General features: G+C 52.9%; 1 protein-coding gene and 1 non-coding gene across 2 annotated transcripts; one reads left to right on the top strand and one right to left on the bottom strand.

Moving 5' to 3' along the window:
* Positions 1-66: 66 nt before the first annotated feature.
* On the bottom strand, positions 67-139 carry TRNAK-UUU (transfer RNA lysine (anticodon UUU)). The gene has a single exon. It is a non-coding gene; the product is annotated as a tRNA-Lys (tRNA).
* Positions 140-435: 296 nt separating this feature from the next.
* ALOXE3 (arachidonate lipoxygenase 3) lies at positions 436-21,549 on the top strand. Its single transcript, XM_060082788.1, is given in 16 exon segments — positions 436-652; positions 1,221-1,468; positions 2,091-2,295; positions 3,291-3,372; positions 4,222-4,344; positions 4,649-4,771; positions 7,310-7,413; positions 7,952-8,124; positions 8,861-9,015; positions 9,137-9,335; positions 9,429-9,505; positions 9,936-10,127; positions 10,683-10,814; positions 15,623-15,713; positions 16,305-16,475; positions 21,245-21,549. Coding segments are annotated over 16 exon segments (2,478 nt in total). The 3' UTR covers positions 21,431-21,549.
* Positions 21,550-21,553: the final 4 nt, after the last annotated feature.

The following is a 21,553-nucleotide window of genomic DNA, read 5'->3' on the forward strand; positions in this document are numbered from 1 at the left end:
ACAATTATTTACTGTACTCAAAAGTATTCTAAAGATTGTCAGGTACCGGCGGAGAAAAAGGATAAGCGCCCGAACAGGGACTTGAACCCTGGACCCTCAGATTAAAAGTCTGATGCTCTACCGACTGAGCTATCCGGGCTCTCCTACTCAACCACTTCTACTTCCTATAAGAGTTTTGCACTTACGAAAATGCTGAAGCAAAGAGGCACTGTATGCATGCGCGCAGGAGACTACAGAACGCACCTCGAAGAAGCCGGTGAAGCTAATGGCGGATGATTGCGCTTTATCGGACCCCCTCCGTACAGCGGCCGCACTTGTTAGGACGCTGGGGGCTGGAGCGCCGCGGAGGCTAGGTGGGTGCGGTATCGGTATCGGCAGCACGAGGGCGCTGCCGGCCGCGGGCTTCCCTCGAGGAGAGGTTTCTTCCCAGTCCGGATGACCGAGATCCCAGGCACCCCACGCACCTGGGCTCTCCTGCCTACCGCCCCAAGGCCAAGGGCGGCCCGGAGCGGAAAGAAGGCCACGTGGGGCCTTCAGATGCTGTGCGCCCGGAGACCACTTCGGTCCCCAGACCGGCCCTATTCCAAGCGAGAGACTGAAATCGGGCGTGCCAAGGACCGGGGACACAAGAGGGCCGGGCTTGGGGGTGGTGGTGACGAGTTTAGGAGGTGACAGGAGGGCTGTTTCTGACCCCTATGCAGTGTGCAGAGATGCGTGTCCGACTCGCGTGTGGCTGTAGTCACGTGTGATTTACGGCTCACTTGTGTACAGTGATTCACATGGATGATTCACAAGTAGGAATGCGGGTGCCCTGTGGCCAGTTCTGGCTGAGAGAGAGGATCAAAGAGTCTTGGGGGAAGTTGGGGAGTGGGCGGACAAGGGCCCCAGGGCATCAGTCGGCCCATGACCAGAAGCAGATCAGTGTCCCAGTCATACAGGCGTCACCTAATCCCTGTCTCCCTCTTGGCATCTGGTCCTTCCCTTCCCAGTGGGACCCGGGCTCCTGATAATCATCTGGGTGAACCCGGTCCTGCCAGTCAGAGGGACCGGCTGTGCCAGATGCAAACAAACAACTATTAGGGCGAAGGGCTGTGGGCAGGAAGAGGGAGCCCTCAGCTAGCAACAACAGAGAGCTTCTGGAGAGAGCGAGCCAGCGAGTGAGCCCTAGAGCATCCCAGAGACAGCTGGACTTTTCCTCAAAGGCCTATCCTGACCCCCAGGCTCTGACACAGCGGCTCAGCAGCCCAGCAGCCCAGCCCTGCCTGGCCTGCGGCTCACCTCCTCCAGGCCGGCTGCCGGGGGCATCCTTCCTTCCCTCCCATCATGGCGGTGTACCGTGTGTGTGGGCACTGGTCCCTACCTGATGGCCGGCACACTGGACAACATTTTTGTCACACTGGTGGGCACATGTGGTGAGAGCCCCAAGCGGCGGCTGGATCGCGTGGGAAGGGACTTAGCCCCTGGATCGGTGAGTGGAGGAGAGAGGGAGGAGCCACCCCGAGGGGCAGGGCGGACAGGGGACCCTGAAGGAGGGGAGGGTCTTTCCTCCAGAGCTCATCAAATCCTGCAGAACTCAGGATGCTGGTCCTGACCTCGTCACTACCCCTATTCTGGTCCCTGTCTTTTCTGGGGATAATAAACCCTATCCAGGCAGGGCTGTGGAGAAGGAGCCCTGGGCAGGGGCTCCGGAGAATTCCACTGGCTTCCTAGCTCCTCCTCCAATAACTGAAGGTGGGCTTTGGGGAAGGCGCTTGCCCTCTTTGAGCCTGGGTTTCCTCTTCTCTGGAGGGGGTCCACCTGCCTCTGCCAGCCCCCAGGATTGTTTGCTGGTGGCCTACATAAGGTGAGGGCTCCAAGGAGGCTAGGGAGATCCAGAATCCACTCTGCTCACACAGGGCTCCTGCAGCGCCGTGGCTGCTACTGCCTGGATGAAGGATGCCTTTTTCTAATTCATGCAAAGGCACCACATGGCTTATGGTCAGCTCGGGTTTATATGTCAGGCTAGGTGTCGGTGTAGACGCACTTTTCAAGGTGCAAGGATGACATTGGCAGTTCCTTGCCTCTCAACTGCTTGCTCTCTTGCCCCCCAGGTGCAGAAGTACAAGGTACGCTGCTCAGAGGAGCTGGGTGAGCTCTTGCTGCTGCGGCTCCACAAGGAGCACTACGCTTTCTTCCCCAAGGACTCCTGGTACTGCAGCTCTATCTGCGTCACTACCCCCAGTGGTACTCTTTGCCACTTTCCCTGCTATCAGTGGATTGAGGGCTACTGCACCATAGAGCTTCGACCAGGAACAGGTGGGCCAGAGGCAGGGGCTGGCCTGGGCTGCCAAAGACATCTGCTGGGATCAGGGGGAGCTCTCACAAGAGCCCAGGGTGTAGGGAATAGGGCTGGAATTAGGGTAACTGGAACTCAGGGCTCCCAAGTAGGTGCTTTCTGAAAATATAAGCCTCTAACGCCCTGAAATGCAGGGGATTTCTGGGCAGTATTCACCCACCACCCCCCCCCAGACACACACTTACATACACTCACACCACTCAGAGACACACACACAAACACACAGATATGTGTGCTCACCACTGACACCCTCTGCCCTTCCCCAGAGCCAATTCCTCTGAGAGGAATTAACCTGCAAGCTGAGTTACTGAATTTCAACAGGGGGAGGCCACTACAATTGGCTTTTCTGGTATGGATGAAGTCCCTGTGAGGGGCTGTTCAGATTCTTTCTTGAATTTGGGGGACGTTTCAAGGTTGCTGGGCTGAAGGTCCTTCAGCCCCTGGACCCCCATATCTCCTGAGCAGCTCTCTCATCTGCAGAGGCAAGACTAAGGCGAGTCTTAGGCATGAGAGATGATGTTCTAGGTCAAGGTGAAGCGAGTGAACATCACCCTTGCTAATACTGTGAGTTACTCATGGACTTCACTCTGAACCCCCATCTGTCATCACAGCACATCCACCCATCACTTCACAAAATATATTCGTTCATCAGTTCTTTGTCAAGTGCATATTATATGCATGGTGCCAGGCACCATGCTGGATGCTGGGAATACAAAAAATGAATACGACGTGACTTCTGCCCCCAAGGAGTCAAACATGCAAACAATTAGGAAGATTGTTATAATTTGGGTGTGAGGTTGTCCTGAATCCCTTCTACTGATGAATGCACAAAGAATGTGGGACATCCGTGTCACTGAGGGATTGGGTTCAAGGGTTGGGGGGTTCAGGAAAGGCATGCTGAAGGAGCTGTCATTTGACAAGAGACTTAGCAATGAGTAATTTTCATTCCTCACAGCAAGAACTATTTGTCAGGACTCCCTTCCCCTCCTTCTGGATCACAGGAAATGGGAACTCCAGGCCCGACAGGAATGCTACCGGTGAGGGTGGCCTAATTTGACTTCTTTGCTATCTTAATCTGACCTCATCCTTCATCAGACTGGTACTAACTCTAAACTCAATTCCAACTTTGGGGGCAGCTCTGATCACGATCCTCATTGAAACCTAACCTTAATCTAATATTGACCCTGAGTCCAGACCCAAAATGCCAGTACTGACAATTGTCCCAACAACATCAATGAACCCACACTCAACCCCAGCTGTCATTGATGTGACCCAGATACCAGACATGACCCTAGGATTGACCAACTTCAGCCCATCCTCAGCCTCACCCCCAAACCAGCCATGATCTTGATCTCAACACAAACCCAACTCTAAACCAGTGTGGACATTCATGTCATCCTCAAATGCTACCCTGATCTGAAGCTTAGTGCCTTCAGGAAAAAAAAAAAAAAACTTTAATTCTTTGTCACCTACCCAGAAAATGGGTGGTTTCTGGGAGTTTTTTTTTTTTTTTCTCTATTTATTTATTTATTTTTGACTGTGTTGGGTCTTCGTTTCTGTGCGAGGGCTTTCTCTATTTGCGGCGAGGGGGGGCCATTCTTCATCGCGGTGCGCGGGCCTCTCACTGTCGCGGCCTCTCTTGTTGCGGAAAAGAGGCTCCGGACGCGCAAGCTCAGTAGTTGTGGTGCACGGACCTAGTGGCTCCGCGGCATGTGGGATCTTCCCAGACCAGGGCTCGAACCCGTGTTCCCTGCATTGGCAGGCAGACTCCCAACCACTGCGCCACCAGGGGAGCCCCTGGGAGTTTTAAAGTCATGTCTTTGACAGCTAAGGTTCCTGTTTACCCTAAGCTTCACTTGCCACCTCTGACCTCTTTACCCTGGAAGCTGGAAAGTCTAGCCCACCCCTGGCTTCCCCGGCATTGTAGACATCAGCAGCCTTGAGGAGGTGGAGTCAGATAAGAAATTTGCTTTGATCAAGACGGTGCCTTGTGCAGACAAGGGCGACAGGTGAGGGTGAACTGAGATTTGAGGAAGAAGCTGGAGGGGCGTGAAGGGTCTGTTGTGAGGACTGGGTGGGCAGCTTGGAAAGCAGGATCTGTGACAAATGCAGTTTAATTCAATTTTCTGGAGAAGAATGGGTGGGGATGGCCCCTAGGGTCCGGCAGAGAGGAGGGGAGAGGGCAGGGGAGGAGCCTGGAGTGAGGGGAGGCCTGGGGATTCTGGGGGAGGAGAGAGGAGAGGAATTAAGGTGAGTGGACTTCAGGTCCCTCTGACTGGTTTCTGTCCTTCTGCTCCCTCCACTCCCCAGCAGTGGGAATAGGTACCTGCCTGGCTTTCCCATGAAAACTGACATCCCATCCTTGCTGTCCATGGAACCCAATATTCGCTACTTGGCCACTAAGACAACCTCGCTGCTCTTCAACGCCATCCCTGCGTGAGGCCACTGCCCTCTCTGCACTCCTGCTCACTCTTCCTTCAGCCTCTGTCCCTTTGATGCACATCAGTGTCTCTGCCCCAGTCTCCCCTCTCCCCATCCCCAGTCTCCCCTCTCCCTGTCCCACCACCCCGTCTCCGCTCTCTCTTTAAGCAACTCCATTCTCTAGCTCACCATCACCACCTCTTTGCTCTTAATTATCCCTTCTCTTTCCCTTCCTCAAATCAATAGAATGAATTGAGCACCTACTCAGAGCAGAGCACGGTCCCAGGCACTGTTGGTGGGACCATGTTGAGTAGGACCAGAGAGGCCCAGCCCTTAAGATTTAAGGAGGAGGTCAGGCCACCTCAGGTTCAATTTCCAGACCAAAACTTTCTAGCTTTATGACCTTGATTTTCACTTAGCCTCTAAACCGTTTTCTCATTTGTAAAATGAAAATAATATTCATATCTACCTCATAAGTGTGGGGAAGACTTTAATGAGCTAATATCCAGCACAAAATAATCTTTCAATAGAGGTTACTGAGTAGTATTAGGATATAGTTTTGGCCAGGAGGAACTCACAGTCTCCCTCGGGAGATGTGCAGCACAGCTGATCAGCAATCGAAGGGGTCACAAGCAGCTCAAGTCTGAGGTTGTGAGTGTGATGTGGCTGGAGGGGGTACAGTTGACATCTAGTGCCTAGAGGAGGCGGGTCAGCGGGGCTCAGGAGGTGGTTGCTGGGAAGACAGGTGGGATTGAAGCTTTGCGCGGGTGGGGGGAGGATCAGTGAGGGGAGAGTGGGTGGGTCCTGGTCAGTATGGCAGGAGGAGTGCCGGGCTCGGCCATCTGCGCAGGGGCCGCGTTAGGAGGCCCAGAGGAGGCCAGGGCAAGGAGCCGGATCCTCGTGTTCTAGGCTTTGGTGCCAGAACAGTTCTTCTGGAGAAGCACTAGTGGGAGGGGATGCAGAGGTGAGGCGGAGTATGGAGCTTGAGTGTGTCCGCAGGGGGCTGGGGTGCACAGGCAGACACAGGGGGCTCAGGCTTCAGGACAAGGACCCGCTGAGAGGCCCTGGCAGGGCTAAAGGACCAGGGGAGCATCCTGGAAGGTAGAGTCACCTGAGTTGGTCCCCGGATGGATATGCGGGTCTAGGCAAGGGAGGGCCCAGGAGACCACGTGGTCAGCCTGTGAGGCTCAGAGAAAGGCCAATGGGAAGAGGAGCTGGCATTTGGCAGCCATCTGGTCATTTACAGAGGGGAGGGAGTCACTGGGCTTTAGTGTGAGGTGACTGCAGGGTGTCCTGAAGGACATGTGTGGCAGGCCTTGGAAGAGGAAGGCCTGTTCTTTCTTCTCTCTTGCCTTCTCAGCCTCTGCTTTAATGACCAAGCTCCCACCCAGTTTTTCCCATCCCCGGGTCCTGAGTGGGCAGGTGCTCAGCAAAGACCCATGGAAGGAGGAGTGAGCGGCTTAGTGAGCACGTAGGAAGCTGCCCCTGGGCTTGTCAGGTTACTAAGGCCCCTGCGCCCTCTCCAGGTGCCCACACTCTTCATGGCACATCAGCATCCTTCCACAGCCTACCTTACTGACCAACTGCCATAACCCTCCTATCCTATGTTCCATTCCCTTCCATTTGACTTGGCCTAGCTAGTGAGCAATTATTACGAACTGGGTATGTCAGGCATACACAGCCCAGTCCTGGCCCTAAGGAGCCCACAGTATACTAGGAGTTGATCTGAGTACACTGTAGGATAATAAAGGGAGTGATGTACTTAAGGGTTTACGATGTAACGAAGGAAGTCATGCGTATTTTGTGGAAGATACACACAAGGTGTGTGTTTGGGGGCCATCAGGCCATGCTTCATGAAGGACTTTGCATCTAAGATGCACACAGAAGAACAGATAGGTTTGATACTAGGTGGAGATGCAGCAGCAGGTTTTCTAGGAGAGGCACAGCTTGAACAAAGCCCTGGACAGGGGAGAAAGCTGACTTCATTTCAAGCATTTTTTTCTGATTATAAAATAGTACATGCTCATTGTAAAAAAATTCAAACAGTACCAACATCCACAAAGTGAAAAGTGCACGGCCCGCAGGTTGGCAAGCCCACTTTTACCGGTTCAGTGTACAAAGTACATCTCTGGCTATGTTTAGCAAGAAGGCTGTGACTGGCTTGGTAAGTGCACAGGGTGGGAGAAAAAGCTAGAAAGATTGTAGAAATCAGCTGGTGGGGAGCTTCCTAGGCAGCCTTAGCAGTTGGGGCTTTGTCGTGTGGGCGGAGGGGGGCCAGGGAAGGTCTGTGACAAGCTGAGAGCTTGGAGAAAGCAGGACGACGAAACACCGACGAGGAGACTTGTCTGCACCCTGCGCGCCACCTTTGCACACACATGTGGAGTCACCGCTACAAAGCCTCAAGTAGCCTCTAGACTTTTCTCCCATGTGGACTGTTAGGTCCCTCTTCTCTGGGCGCTGACCTCATCAGATCCCTCCAGGCCTCTAGGCTGGGGGCACAGTGCCATTGGCAGCCCCTAGCCCCCCTGCCCACCCCCACTTCCCCTCCCACAGGTCCTTGGGCATGAAGCTTCGGGGGCTGCTGGACCGCAAGGGCTCCTGGAAGAAGCTGGATGACATCCAGAATATCATGTGTTGCCACAAGACCTTCACCTCAGGTGTGCACAGCCAGGCAGAGATGTCCGTCCTCCACCCTACCCCATACTTAGACCCTTCCGCCCCATCCTGGGAAAGGGCCCTCTTTTGGCCCTCTCAGGGGGCCTGCTGGATTCCAGAGGGAGGGGCTCCTGGCTTCACTGGTGGCAATCTCCCAGATTCCCCTCAGGAACCAATCTCTCCTCCCTCTGGGAGGGGACAAGAATAGGTGAGTGGGGACAGAGAGAGGGTTAAGGGTCACGTAGGGAGTCCTGATCCTGATCAGATGCACTTGCCTCTCCTCCCCTACCCCTGCCACCAAGCGTTCTGGGCTCTGGGGCCAGACTTTGGTTCCAATCCCTGCTCTGCCACCCAACTGAGCAAGTCACTCTACCTCTTCGAATTTCGGTGTCCAGTGTTAAAATGAAGGAATAATTATACCTACTCTCATAAGATTGTTGGAAGGAAAGGCTAAACCATGGTGATGAGCAAAGGGCTGGGTTGAGCATGATCTAGTGAAGCGGTTTCCAGCCCAAGTGGCCCCCCTCTCTTGTTCCCTAGAGTACGTCACTGAGCACTGATGTGAAGACCCCTTCTTCGGATACCAGGACCTGAACGGTGTCAATCCTGTCATGCTCCACTGCCTCTCCAGCTTGCCCAGCAAGCTTCCTGTCACCAATGACATGGTGGCCCCCTCGCTGGGACCAGGCACCTGCCTGCAGACAGAGCTAGAGGTGGGTGAGTTGTCAGTAGGGAGAAGGGATGGGTATGGAGGGTAAGGGTGGGATGGCTGCATCCAGCCTGCAGGCCTCATCCCCCAGCCCTGCGCCTTTAAGTAGAGCAGATATGGATGAGAGACAGATGGGGCTCAGGCTTGAGGCATGAGATGGGGCCTGCTGAAGTGGTATGAATGAGCATGACAGCCTGGAGGAGGAGGTCCTGTCCCTGTTCTGAGGCCTCCAAGATCCCAGGTGCTGAGGCCCGAAGAAGGCTGTTTTAGGACAGGCCAAAGGCAGCACCACTAGATGGAGCAAGAATGATCCTTGAGAACTAGAAACACCGAGGGTGTGGGAGGAGATGAAGGCCCAGTCTCTCTGGGGGCAGTCAAGCCCTCAGGCATCCTCCAGAAGGCTGGAGATGGGGTTGGTGGATTCCCCTCGTGTGTTGATTTTGCTGATACTGGATACAATGAAGTCATCTGACTTGAGAAAATAGGAAGGACCAGGTATGGGGAAAGGGGGAGAGGATGCTGCTTGTCCAAGCTGCTGGGAAGCCAGGTGAGAGGCTGCACAACGAAGGACTCAGCTGGACCTCATTCCGGACATTTTGGGAAGGGTGGGGTACCCAACACTGGCCTTTATTGCAGGCAATAATTACTGAGACCTAGGCTGGAGTGGGAGTGGCCAGAGAACGGAGGGAAGCAGAGCGCGGGTGGGGAGAGCACTCTAAGGCTCCGTGCAACTTCCCCAGAGGGGGCTCATCTTCCTATCGGACTACTGGATCCTGGTAGAGGTCCCCGTCCACTGCATAAACGGCCGCCCGCAGTACGCAGCCTCCCCGCTCTGCCTGTTGTGGCTCAACCCCCAGGGGGCGCTGGTGCCCTTGGCCATCCAGAAGAGCCTGGGGCCGGGCTTTGTGGGGTTGCGGGGGGGGGGCGGGGCGGGGCGAGGCTTCGGGGGCGGGGCCTCAAGGGGCACACTAGCAGTCTAGAGCCTCAGCCCCTTATTATTCCTGGACGCAGGCCAGCCAGACCCCCGGGCCAGACAGCCCCATTTTTCTGCTCACTGACTCCGACTGGGACTGGCTGCTGGCCAAGACGTGGGTGCGCAACTCGGAGTTCCTGGTGCACGAGAACACCACGCACTTTTTGTGCACGCATTTGCTGTGCGAGGCCTTCGCCGTGGCCACGCTGCGTCAGCTGCCCCTCTGCCACCCCATCTACAAGGTCTGGGTGACCCCCGGGCGGGGCCAGAGGGAGCGGGGCCGGGGCGGCCTTCTTCCTTGACCTTTGGCTCCTGTGATCTCAACCCGCTCGCAGCTCCTGCTTCCGCACACTCGCTACACGCCGCAGATGAACACCCTCGCACGCGCCACGCTGCTCAACCCAGAGGGCCTGTGGACAAGGTGCGGCCTCCCGGCTCCCCGCCCGCCCCTTCCAGGGGGCTCCTTCCCGAGGGCACCTTGCCCCGTCCACAAACCCTGTCTCCCTCCCTTCGATCCCACCCACCGGCCCCACCTCCTCGGGCTCGGGTTCCAAAGGCTAGAGTTGGGCAAGGCACCCCGGCCTGAGCGCAGCCGCCCGCTGACCTTGAGTCGGCGCTCTCCTCGCCCGGCCTTCAGTTTATTCTTCTAGTTCCCACGTACCTAATAAGGATTACCGCCTACGCACGTAGTAAGGCCGCAACCTGCGCAACCCATGTCGTGCTCTCATGGGTGTTTGATCCTTGGTCTTGGACTGCTCGATTAACTAAAAAATGCCCTCTGCTGAGTCACTAGACCCATCTCATCCCCAGGCACTGGGGTGGGGGATGGGCCGGTCTGGGAGCCCAGCTGTGTTCTCTCCTCAGGTCACGTCCATCGGGAGGCAAGTCCTCCTCTACCTCATGAGCACTGGTCTGGCCCACTTTGCCTACACCAATTTCTGCCTTCCGGACAGCCTGCGGGCCCGCGGCGTCCAGGATATCCCCAACTACCATTACTGAGACGACGGCCTGAAGATCTGGGCGGCCATTGAGGGGTGTGGGCCTGGGACCTGCAGCCAATCTGGCCCAGGGGCAGGGTGGACCCGTGTGCTCATGCAGGCTGGGGCACTTGATGCTGGGGGTTTCAGGTGTCCTCAGGCCCCGCGTGGGGCACCTCAAGGGTGAGAGTTGCGGTTGGGGTTCCTTATGAAATGGCAGGTAGCCATGGGCTGAGGAGGGGCTGGGCTGTGTGTGAATGAGCAGAGGACGGGAAGGACGGGGCGTCCAGAGGAGTCAGGGCAGCAGCAACAGCTAGGTGTGGGCTGGGGCCTTTAGGTGGGCAGGTCTTCCATCCTCCTGGGTGCTGAGTAGCGAGGGGACGCAGCATGTCAGGCTCTCCTCGGTGGCCTCTCTGGAGTGGGGGTGAGACTTGAGGCAAGCCTGGGCACTGGGGTTCCAACTGAATCTGGGGGTCCCCACTGAACCCCCATGGACTCTCAGTAGACTCTGGGCGGCTGGCTCTCCCTGGCCTGAGCAGCAATGGGCCTTGGTTTTCGGGCGAGGCCTGAGCCCAAGGTCACAGCCGTAGCAGGGACATCTCTTTCCTACAGTTTTGTCTCAGAAATCATGGGCTTCTATTACCCCAGTGATGCGTCTGTGCAACAGGATTCGGAGCTGCAGGCCTGGGTTGGAGAGATCTTTGCTCAGGCGTTCCTGGGCCGGGAAAGCTCAAGTATCCCCTCCCCATCCTCCAACCACAGATTCCCAATAACCCACTGTCCCCCTTGGCCCTACCATGACCCAGTTCTTATTCATTGACCAGCCTTGGAAGTACATGTGGTTGTTAGCCCCACCAAACAGATAAGGAACAGGCACAGAAGGCTGCACAGGTAGTAAGTGGCAGAGGCAGGATCCAGAGCCAGCGCCCAACATCTCCAAAGCCCTTGCTTTCAGCCACTACATGGTGCCTGTCTGGTCCCTGCTCGACCTTTACCACCCATTCACCTCCGCTTGCTGAGGTCTGTGGATGAGTCACATCATGTGGTAGGGGCCACCTCCAGCTGCAAATACTAAGGACTCTGGAATCCTCTCTCATACCCTCTTATGCCCGTCCTGCCAGGTGGCCCCTCCAGCCACCAACCTCTCTCACTTTTGGCTTCATGGAGTAGCTTGGTACTGCTGCTGCCTGATTCCTCCTTATTTACACCTGTCACTGGCCCCTAACTCTCCCCTCTCTTCTGACACTGCCAGAGTGGCCTCTGAGACCCACCAACACCAGTGGCCCCCTCTCAGGCCTCCTTTGCTTAGTCCTCCTTTCCTTAAAGTCTCCCCTTTGCTCCAGGGAGGACGTGTCCTTCAGAACCTCCCACTTCTTTCAGGGCTTCTGCCGCCTCCCCATCCCAGCCCTGGCCGGAGGGTGGAAGGCTCTCACTGCCTGGGATGTCTTCTCTCGGGCAGGGATGTGACTTTTAGCTGACTTAGCACTTTTGGTGGCCACCCAGAGGAATTCCTGTCTCGGAGGGAGACCCGGGAAGGAGGCGTGGTCTCAGGTCACCAGGAAATAGAATAAACAGCTGGTGTAGCCCTACCTGTAATGGGCTCCAATTTTTTTTTTTTTGGCCACTCTGTGCAGCCTGTGGGGATCTTAGCTCCCCGACCAGGGATTAAACCTGCACTCCCTGCATTGGAAGAATGGAGTCTTAACCACTGGGCCATCAGGGAAGTCCCAGCTGTTTTTTTTTTTTAAACAAAATTTTGAACATATAGAAAAGTATAGGATATGACGTAATGAACACCCATTTACCCAACACCTAGACACAGTTCCTAACATCTTGCCATATTTGATTAAGCTGTTGCTTATTGCTGAAGTCTTTTTTTTTTTTGCGGTACGCGGGCCTCTCCCTGTTGTGGCCTCTCCTGCTGTGGAGCACAGGCTCCGGACGCGCAGGCCCAGCAGCCATGGTTCACGGGCCCAGCCGCTCCGTGGCATGTGGGATCTTCCCGGACCGGGGCACGAACCCGTGTCCCCTGCATCGGCAGGCGGACTCTCAACCACTGCGCCACCAGGGAAGCCCTCTGAAGTCTTTTAAGGTAAATTACACACATTTCATATTTTACCCCTAATTGATATGCATCTCAAAAAAAACCCCAAACAAACCGACGATGCCGCTTTTCTACACAACCGCCATGCTGTCATCATGTTTAACAAAATTGACAATAATCTCCAACATCACCCTCTTACTAGTCCATATTCAAATTTCCTCACTTGTCCCATTCTCCCTCAGCTGATCCTGTTGATTCTGGAGCCAGTCAAGGACCACCTTTGTTTTGACTCTAAAGCCTCTCTCACTTTAGCACAGGCCCCTCCACCCTTTTTGAAATCACATGACATCTCACAAGGGCTGCTGAAAAGCTAGGACTAGTTGTTCTACAGAATGTCTCACCTTCCAAATTTATCTAATTGCTTCCTCATGATGTCATTCCTCTACCCCCTGTGTTTTTTGTCAACCGGAAGCAATACCTAAAGGTTAAATGTTTTGGGCAAGAGTATTTCTCCAGTGATGCTGTGTTCTCCTCATTGCATCATATTGGGAGGCATGTGAGGTCAGGCTGTCTCACTATTAGTGATGCCAAGTGTGATTTCTCGGTTAAGGTGGTGACAGCCAGGTCTCTTCTGGATCTTTTAAAGGGCAGCCCCTCCCTGTGCTTTGCACCCATACTCTTAATCAGGGGTGTCCTGATCCTGACTGCTTCTCCTCCAGGGACAGCTATTTTTCTCTTTGGGGTTATCTGTTTCCTATTCAAGACCCAGAGCGGGATCAACTCTCTGATCTTTCTTTATTCAACTTGTCTCTGATTTAATACAGCAGGACATCCTTCAGATAGACAAACATCTCTTCCAAACAGCCCAAAGTAATTCTAGACTCATGTTTTAAGGTAAAACACATTCATTCATTAACCTCAGTCAGCATGCCTTTTGCTTCCATATTTCAAAGGGAAAAAAACAAAAACAGTATGCGCTACAGAAAAATTCCCATAGACGGTCTATCTTTGCTTTTTTATTCTATCCACCACGAACAGAACATTCAGAAAATTCTCACACACTCCCAGGCAGACAGACACCTGGTCCTTCCTCCAAGCCCCTCTGTCTGCTCTGTTGCATCAGCCTCTTTCCTGTCATCCTGACTCCAAACCAGGAGCCATCTTGACTCATGTTCCCCGATGTCTTCCTCTCTCCCTAAAGCCAGTAGTGTGGTGAATCCTATTGTCCCCATCATTTTCTACTGTCACCATCCTAGTCCCAGTCCTCTCACTACTCGTGCGTTGTGGCAGCCGCCTCTCACCCTGTCCCACCCCTCCCAGCCTCTCGCTGCTCGCCTTCCAGTTCAATCACTGGGGCCACTGCCCCAGTAATCTTCTGAAACGGTGCCCAGAAACCACCCCGCCTGGCACACTGCTGCAGCCTCGCCTCCAATTAGGTCTCCTCCTTTTCCCTCACATTGTTTATGCCTCCATGCCTTCCCACTCTGGCTTCCTACCCTCTCACGCTTTCACTTCATTCAACCAGTAATATTTATTAAGTACTGTTAATATTTATTAAGTATTGTTCCAGGTGCTGGGGTTCAGCAGTGAACATGACAGACAAAAATCCTGGCCTTCATGAAGCTTAACATTCTTGTGGGGAGACACAGATAATAAACTAGCAAATATGTCAGGTGGTTATGAATACTAAGGAGAACAAAAGAGCATCAGGGGATATACTGGGTCGAGGTAGGGGAATTATTTCACGTAGGTGGTCAGGGAAGGCCTCTCTGAGGAGGTGATTTTTTTTTTTTTTAAATGTATTGATTTATTTATTTTTGGCTGTGTTGGTTCTTTGTTGCTGCTCACAGGCTTTCTCTAGTTGCAGCGAGCACGGGGCTCTAGGTGTGCGGGCTTCAGTAGTTGTGGGGCACGGGCTCAGTAGTTGTGGCTCGTGGGCTCCAGAGCACAGGCTCAGTAGTTGGGGCGCATGGGCTTAGTTGTTCCGCAGCATGTGGGATCTTCCCAAACCAGGGCTCGAACCCATGTCCCCGGCATTGGCAGGCGGATTCTTACCCACTGTGCCACCAGGGAAGTCTCTGAGGAGGTGATGTTTGACAGAGATGTGAAGGAAGGGAGAGAGCTAGCTCTGTGGATAACCGGGGCAAGAGTGTACTGGCAGAGATGGAGTCAGTGCAAAGGCCCTGAGGTGGGAGTGTGCTGGTGGGTTTGAGGAATCAGAAGACCCATGTGGCTGAGTAGAGCCAGAGGGAGAAATGTAGGGAAGGAAATGAAGTTGGAGAAGGAATGAGAGCCAGATCAAGTAGGGCCATGGCGAGGCAAGTGAGATGGGAAGCCCTTAGCGGGTTTTAGCTAGGGGTGACATAATTGGATTAATGATTCTAAAGGATCACTCACTCCAGCTGTCATGTGAAGAACAGGCTGTCAGGGGCAAAGGCGGAAGCAGTCAGATTCATCCAGGAGCGAGATGCTGGAGACAGGGTGGTATGGAGACTGGAGGTGATGGGATGAGACTGGTTTTTGCAAGAATTTGCTGACATGTGCGGCATGAGATAAAGAGAGGAGCCAGTGCACGGATTTTAGCAGGAGCAACTGGACAGAGAGCACCGAAGTGGGACCACTGGTGGGGGAGGGGGAGATGGCTTTGGGGAGCGTGCGGGGTAGGGAGTCAAGCATTAGGCTTGGCAGGTGTCAAGTCTGAGATGCCTCACAGACACTCAGGCAGAGGTGTCCGGTAGTAGCTGACACCCGCTTCTGAGTCCAGAGTTCAGGGGCCAGGAGGAGGAGAGATGTGAATTTGGGAATCCTCAGCCAGTGGGAGGTGGTTAAAGCCACAGTCTTGAATGAGACCACTGAGGTACAGAGAAAAGAGGACCAAGGGCTGAGCTTGAAAATGCCTTCCTCTGTCTTCTTTTCTCCATTCAAAGCTCACCCATTCTTCTACCCAGGGAGGCCCCTTCTCTTCCTCCAGGAAAGTCACCCCTAACCACGCCAGCCCCAGTGCCGAGCCTGCCCTGCCTGCCCTCTCCTCAAAGAGCCAAGCCCTGGCCTTAAAGCTTCCCTCTGCTTCTATCACTGCGAGCTTATAAGTAGCACCCTCTCTGGCCATCTGTCTCTGCCACTAAACCCAGCAGTGGAGGATCTGCTCCTGAGTGCTCAGACAAATCTTGGTGAACTGGGGAGATTAAGTCATTAAGTACTAATATGGGCTGCAGAAAGAAGTGCCTTGGTGTTCAGGGAGGGCCACCTTGGCTGTCACGTTGAACCTACCTGGCTCTTTGGTTGTGAGCTCTGCCGGCTGGGCATTTTCTGGTCCCAACCCAGTACCTCCTTCAGAGACCACACCTTGGTGATGACCATCCCTAACCTCAGCCCAACCCTAATCCTTGTCTAAAGACAGTGGTGGCCACATGTTCAGTCCGCACGGCTCACTCTCTGCCTGCAGTGAGCCCCAGCCCTGGGGAATCTGGTCCCCTCCATCTGCACCCTCCTCCCTTCCTCCCACACGCAGGCCGTGCACCCCGGGAGAGCTGGGGAAGCTCCTCACTGCAGTCATCTTCAACTGCTCCGCCCAGCACGCTGCCTTCAACAGTGGGCAGGTGAGTCCGCGGAGGGCGGGCCTGGGGGGCACTGGGTCACGCGAGATTAGGCCCAGCAATGGACGTGAGTGGGTTGAGAGCATGGGAGGGTCGGAGCTGTGATGGGTTTATGAATAGGGCTGGGGTTGGAGTGGCAACTGGGTGGAGTGAAGCGCTGGGGCTGGATGATCACTGGAGTGGAGCTGGGTCCAAGCTTGTAATGGTGACTCGAGTTGGGGTGTGGAGGGAGTGGAACTTAGGGGCTCCTGCCTTGGATGGGCCGCGGCCAAGGGGAGTAGCAGCCTGCTCTGTGTGGGGGGCCAACGCAAGACCCATTTCTCGGGTGACCTCTACTGTGGGTCCTCCTCCCTCCTAGGTGACGCACTCCACCCAGTCCTGGAACATTGGGTGGGGAGTGACAAGGGGTGACCCAGGCTCCTGCCACCCTTCTGGAACTTTCAACCTTATACCCCTCCCTCTCTTCCCTCTCCATGACCCCCTTATTTCCCAACTGCAAAATCTGGGGTGGCAGGTGAAGGAACAGGGATGTTGAGGAGGGAGAGGGTCCTTTTCCTCTGGCCAACCGACTCCACTGGGGTGGGGTCTCCACAGCATGACTTTGGGGCCTGGATGCCCAATGCCCCCTAATCCATGAGGCAGCCCCCACCGCAGACCAAGGGGACCACCACCCTGAAAAGTTACCTAGACACCCTCCCAGAAGTGAACACCACCTGCAACAACATTCTCCTCTTCTGGTTGGTCAGCCAAGAGCCCAAGGATCAGGTGTGTGGGGGGGTGCCTGGGGGTGTGGGGAGTTTGCAGGGCCTGGGCAGTAGAGGTGGTGGCAGCTCTCCCAGGGAGTTTGGGAGCCGACAGGTGGCATTTATGCCCACTGCTGAGCTGCCTTGGGTTCTTAAGTTTCTTCAGGAAATGACAGTTGGTCCCCAAAGACATACACTGAAGCAAATACCAGTTTAGTGGCTGGGGCACAACTTCCATCTAATTCACCAGTTTACCAATCTATCCACCTATCCGTCCATCTGTCTATCCAACCACTTACTCTTCCATCAACCACTCATCCATTCACCCAGATATCCAGCGCACATTTGCTGGATCCCTCCCATGTGTCAACAGTGCTGGGCCCCAGGCCCATAAATCTGGGTGAGAACGTCCTGCCTTCGAGAATCCTGTGGCCAAGTTGAAGAGACAGACAGGAAAATGGAAAAGGGCACCACCGTCTTGTAGGAATTATTCATGAACTCCTCCATTCAATCGGGACTTCCGGAGAACCTGCAATGTGCCAGACACTGGTGGGCAGTTATGAACCTTGATGTCATAAGCTTACAGTCTAGTGACAGAGGTGAGGATGGGGCCCCATGGAACCTGACCAACTCTGGGCGAACCTGGGACAGCTTCTTGGAGGAAGTGACATCTCAGATGAAACCTTTGGGACAGGGAGGGGCTTGGCAGACAAAAGAGGGGCAGGGTTAGTTTCTCGGCAGAGGGAAGGACTCTACCAAGTGAAGCCAAGTGAAGGTGAGAGTCTGGCGGTGGGTTTGCAGGAGCATAAGCGGCTCAGTGTGGGTGCGGTATTTGTTCACAGGACAGAGGGGAACCATTGAAGAGTTTAAGCCTGGGGGTGACGTGGCGAAATTTGTGTTTTAGCGAGGGTGCTTCTGTGGCTGTGCGGATGGATGGGAGCGGCAATTCTGGAGGCAGGAAGGACGGCGAGGAGGCTGTGAGTTAGGCTGGGCCAGGGGAGCAGCCCTTTAATCACCACTTACTATCGCCTCCATTTACACACCGGGTTATCAGTCATGTCTCTGCCCTCCAGGTCGTGTCCCCAAGCTTTCTGACATTATGCGATATCCTCATTTCTCCCACTCACTCCGTTTGGCACAGAGGGTTTATCTCTCTCACAAGTTTTAACTTATCATCTCATGCCCGGGAATGCAGGAACTCGTCCCTGGAGGCTGCTTCTCTCTGGTCCCACCTCCCAAGGATGTGGAGACACCCATTTCTGTCGTTATAAAGGAAGAGCTCTGTCTGCTTTTTGTCTACTCACAGAACACTCTGTGGGTACTCGCGATACTCTCAACTCGATTCTTCCAGCCAGAAAATGTGTGTGGGTGGTTCCCACCCCAAGCAGTTCTCCGAAATCAGCTGGGTGTCCCATGACTTAACTCGGTTCCGACACTGTCCACCTGGAGATGGCGTCAGATCCCACAGGTCAAGGGCTCAGTCCCACAGGACCGCTCCTCCGCTCCACCCCCGTCACTCCTTTCAGGTGCCGATCTCAAGTCCAGCTTGTCAGCTGAGCTTCTGACCAACCAGCTGTAAGAGGTTTCTATGACCCCCTCCTCAGTTTTGATCATCTGCCAGAACAGCTCACAGAACTCAGGCAAACAGTTTACTTACTAGATGACTGGCTTATGCTAAACGGATACAACTCAGGAACAGCCCAATGGAGGAGCTCCATAGAGCGAGGTGCTGGGGAAGGGGCGCGGAGCTCCCCTGCCCTCTCTGGGTCCATCACCGTCCCAGCACCTGCACGTGTGCAGCAGCCTGGAAGCTCTCCAAACTTGTACGTGAGGGATTTTTATGGAGGCAGCCTTACCTAGGCATGATGGATTAAATTATTGGCCATTGGGGATTAATTCAACCTTCAGTTCCTCTCCTCTCCCCTGAGGGTGCAGGGGTGAAACAAAGTTCTCACCCTCTAATCACAAGGTTGATTTCTCCCGGCAACCGGCCACCCCAGGGGCTTTCCAGGAGTCACCTCATTAACATAAGCGTTGAAAAGGGCTTATTTTGAATAACAAAAGACACCTTTAACATTCTATCACTTAACGAAATTATAAGGGTTTTAAGAGCTCTGCGCTAGGAACGGGAAGAAGACCAAATATACATTTCTTATTATAAATCACAATGTCACGGTACAGAGGGAAGAGTACACAAGACGATGAGAGTGGAGAGTTCCCTTTCTCATAAGCCAGTGGGAAGTTCAACCCAGAAAGTTCTAACAACAACAACAACAATAATAATAGCACCTGTCACTTTCTGAGGATCTATCATGCCTCCGTCATTAAATCAGGTATCCTATGTACACTATTTCAAAACACAAAATAAATAAGTAGCTATATTTAAAATGCTTAAGACAGTGACTGGCATATAAGCATTCCATAAATGGCAGCACCATTTTACAGGGGAGAAAACTGAGATTCAAAGGCACCAAGCAATTTGCCCAAGGTCACAGCTAGTAAGTAGGCTTTGAACCCAGTCTATCATATTTCTGTGTTCTGCTTTATCAATAGTGACACTATAGTTTTGGAAATTAGATGTCAGTCTGGTAAGTAAGACATAAAGCTGATTCTTTGAAAAGACCGATAAAATAAAGAAACCAGAAACAATTCAAATCAAGAAAAAAAAAACCCATAAATGTACAACATCAGGAATGTAAAAGGCATATAGCCACATATTCGAGAAGATTGAAAAATAAATAAATAAATAAAAAGGAGAAGAAAATACTTAGTTTTATGCAAATAAATTTGGAAACCTAAATGAAATAAGTGATTTTTAAAAGAAAACCTAAAAAACAAAACAAAAAAACCAGAAGAGGTGAAAACCATACATAAATGAAAAAGGCTGTAAAAGATCTGATCCTTCTCCTTGTAAAGGGACATTCTATTAAACCTTCAAAGAACAAATAATTCCTAAATCGTTCAAACTGCTTGAAAGTGTAGAAAAAAGTAGAAGCTTCCCAAATCATTTTACTGGGAACCCTGATACCAGCACCTGGCAAAGGCTCTTAAGAAGAGATGTGAGCCTCAGGTAGAGGGTTCTAGTCCCAGATCCACATTTCCCACCTATGTGACCTTGGATATGTAATCGGGCTCTCTAAGCCTCAGTTTCTTTATCTGTAAAGTGGGAGTGATGAGAGTACCTGTCTTATAGAATTGTTGTGCCGTTGTGATGGTCCATGTAAAGTCCTTGCAACGTCAGCTGTAATTAAGAAAATAAAATTACAAACTCATTCCACTTAGCTACAACAATCTTAAAAATATATCAGTAGTCCGTGAAAGCCAACAGTAAATAGTAAAACAATAATACATCATGATGAAATCTAGTTTAACTTAGGAATGAAAGGTTGGTTCAACCTTATGCAACTTAACAATACACTCCCTTACATCAATAAAGAAACACACCATATAATCATCTCAATATATGCTGAAAAAGCGTTTGATAGGGCCTCCCTGGTGGCGCAGTGGTTGAGAGTCCGCCTGCCGATGCAGGGGATACGGGTTCGTGCCCTGGTCTGGGAGGATCCCATATGCCGCGGAGCGGCTGGGCCCGTGAGCCATGGCCGCTGAGCCTGCGCATCCGGAGCCTGTGCTCTGCAACGGGAGAGGCCACAACAGTGAGAGGCCCGCGTACAGCAAAAAAAAAAAAAAAAAAAAAAAAAAAAAAGCGTTTGATAAATGAGAACAGCCATTAGTAATAAAAACTCAGTATAAGATGATACTCCCGGGACTTCCCTGGTGGTCCAGTGGTTAGGACTTTGCCTCCCACTGGAGGGGGTGCAGGTTCGATCCCTGGTAGGGGAGCTGGGATCCCACATGCCTCGCCGCCAAAAAAACCCACAAGCATAAAGTAGAAGCAATATTGTACCAAATTCAATGGAGACTTTGAAAGTGGTCCACATCAAAAAAAAAAAAAATCTTAAAAAAGATGAAACTCCCTTATGGAGTTTTGATAAAGTATACTTCATAAAACATTGTCCTCATGGTGAAACAATAGAGGTCGTTAAAGTCAGGGACAAGAAAACAAGGCTGTGGAAAAAAAAAAGAAAACAAGGCTGTGATTTAACAGTGTTTTGGGAGGCTTTACTGGCGCAATAAAACAAGACAAAGAATATTTTAAACATCAGGATTGTTAGCAACAGTTGTATTGTATGAGCAGTGTGTGCTGGTTCGGAGACTGGCCCCATGAACCGTGATGGTGAACTGGTTGTGCACTGCGGTCAAGCCCAGAGGGGCAGTTCTGTTCTGCCACAGGATGGCACTGACTGAAGTTCACTGCACTGTTTCTTGACTGTGGCTGGCTACGCTGTAAAGCACGAGTGTATGGTGATGCTGATTATGCTGGCAACATTGGTTGACTGGGAGATGCCTCAGACCTGGTTGTCTTCAGGGATTTACATCTGTGAAACTGTGAGGTAAGAAGTGTATCCTTGGGCATACTTGCTCGGGCGTGTTTACGTTTGATTTCAGGTGTGTTCTGAATGTGGTTGTATTTAGTTCATAGAACAGTGGCCCAGGCACAGGAAGGGACCTTTTTAGGGACCCGTGGGCTGCGGGTGTCCAGGCTGCTCTGCGCAGGTCGCTGGAGTGGTGGTTTGGAGGTTTGAAGGGTTTGCGTTTACAGGAGCCGTGGCTGGGCCACGCCCGCCTTTAGAAGCCACTTTGACTGTATTTGCTGGCAAATGTGGTCCTTCATTATTCTCCATCCCATTCTGAACATCATCCTGACCCCGCACCTGATCTTTCTCCCAGCGGCCCCTGGGAACCTACCCGGACGAGCACTTCACCGAGGAAAGGCCGCTCCGGAGCATCGCCATCTTCCAGAGCCACCTGGCTCAGATCTCGCGAGACATCCGGGAGCGGGAGCGGACCCGGGGCCTGAAGCTGCCCTATACCTACCTGGACCCTCCCCTCATCGAGAACAGCGTCTCCATTTAACCCCTTCCTCCTACCACCCGGAAAGCCCAAGCGTGAGGAGGCCCAGCTTCTCAGGGTCCTCAAGGCTCTTCCGTCTTCCCTGTTCTCGGTCAGCGTGAACTTTCTCTGCACCTGGGGACCTTT

The sequence above is a fragment of the Mesoplodon densirostris genome, chromosome 18 (assembly GCF_025265405.1).
Source record: "Mesoplodon densirostris isolate mMesDen1 chromosome 18, mMesDen1 primary haplotype, whole genome shotgun sequence".
Classification (NCBI taxonomy): domain Eukaryota; kingdom Metazoa; phylum Chordata; class Mammalia; order Artiodactyla; family Ziphiidae; genus Mesoplodon; species Mesoplodon densirostris.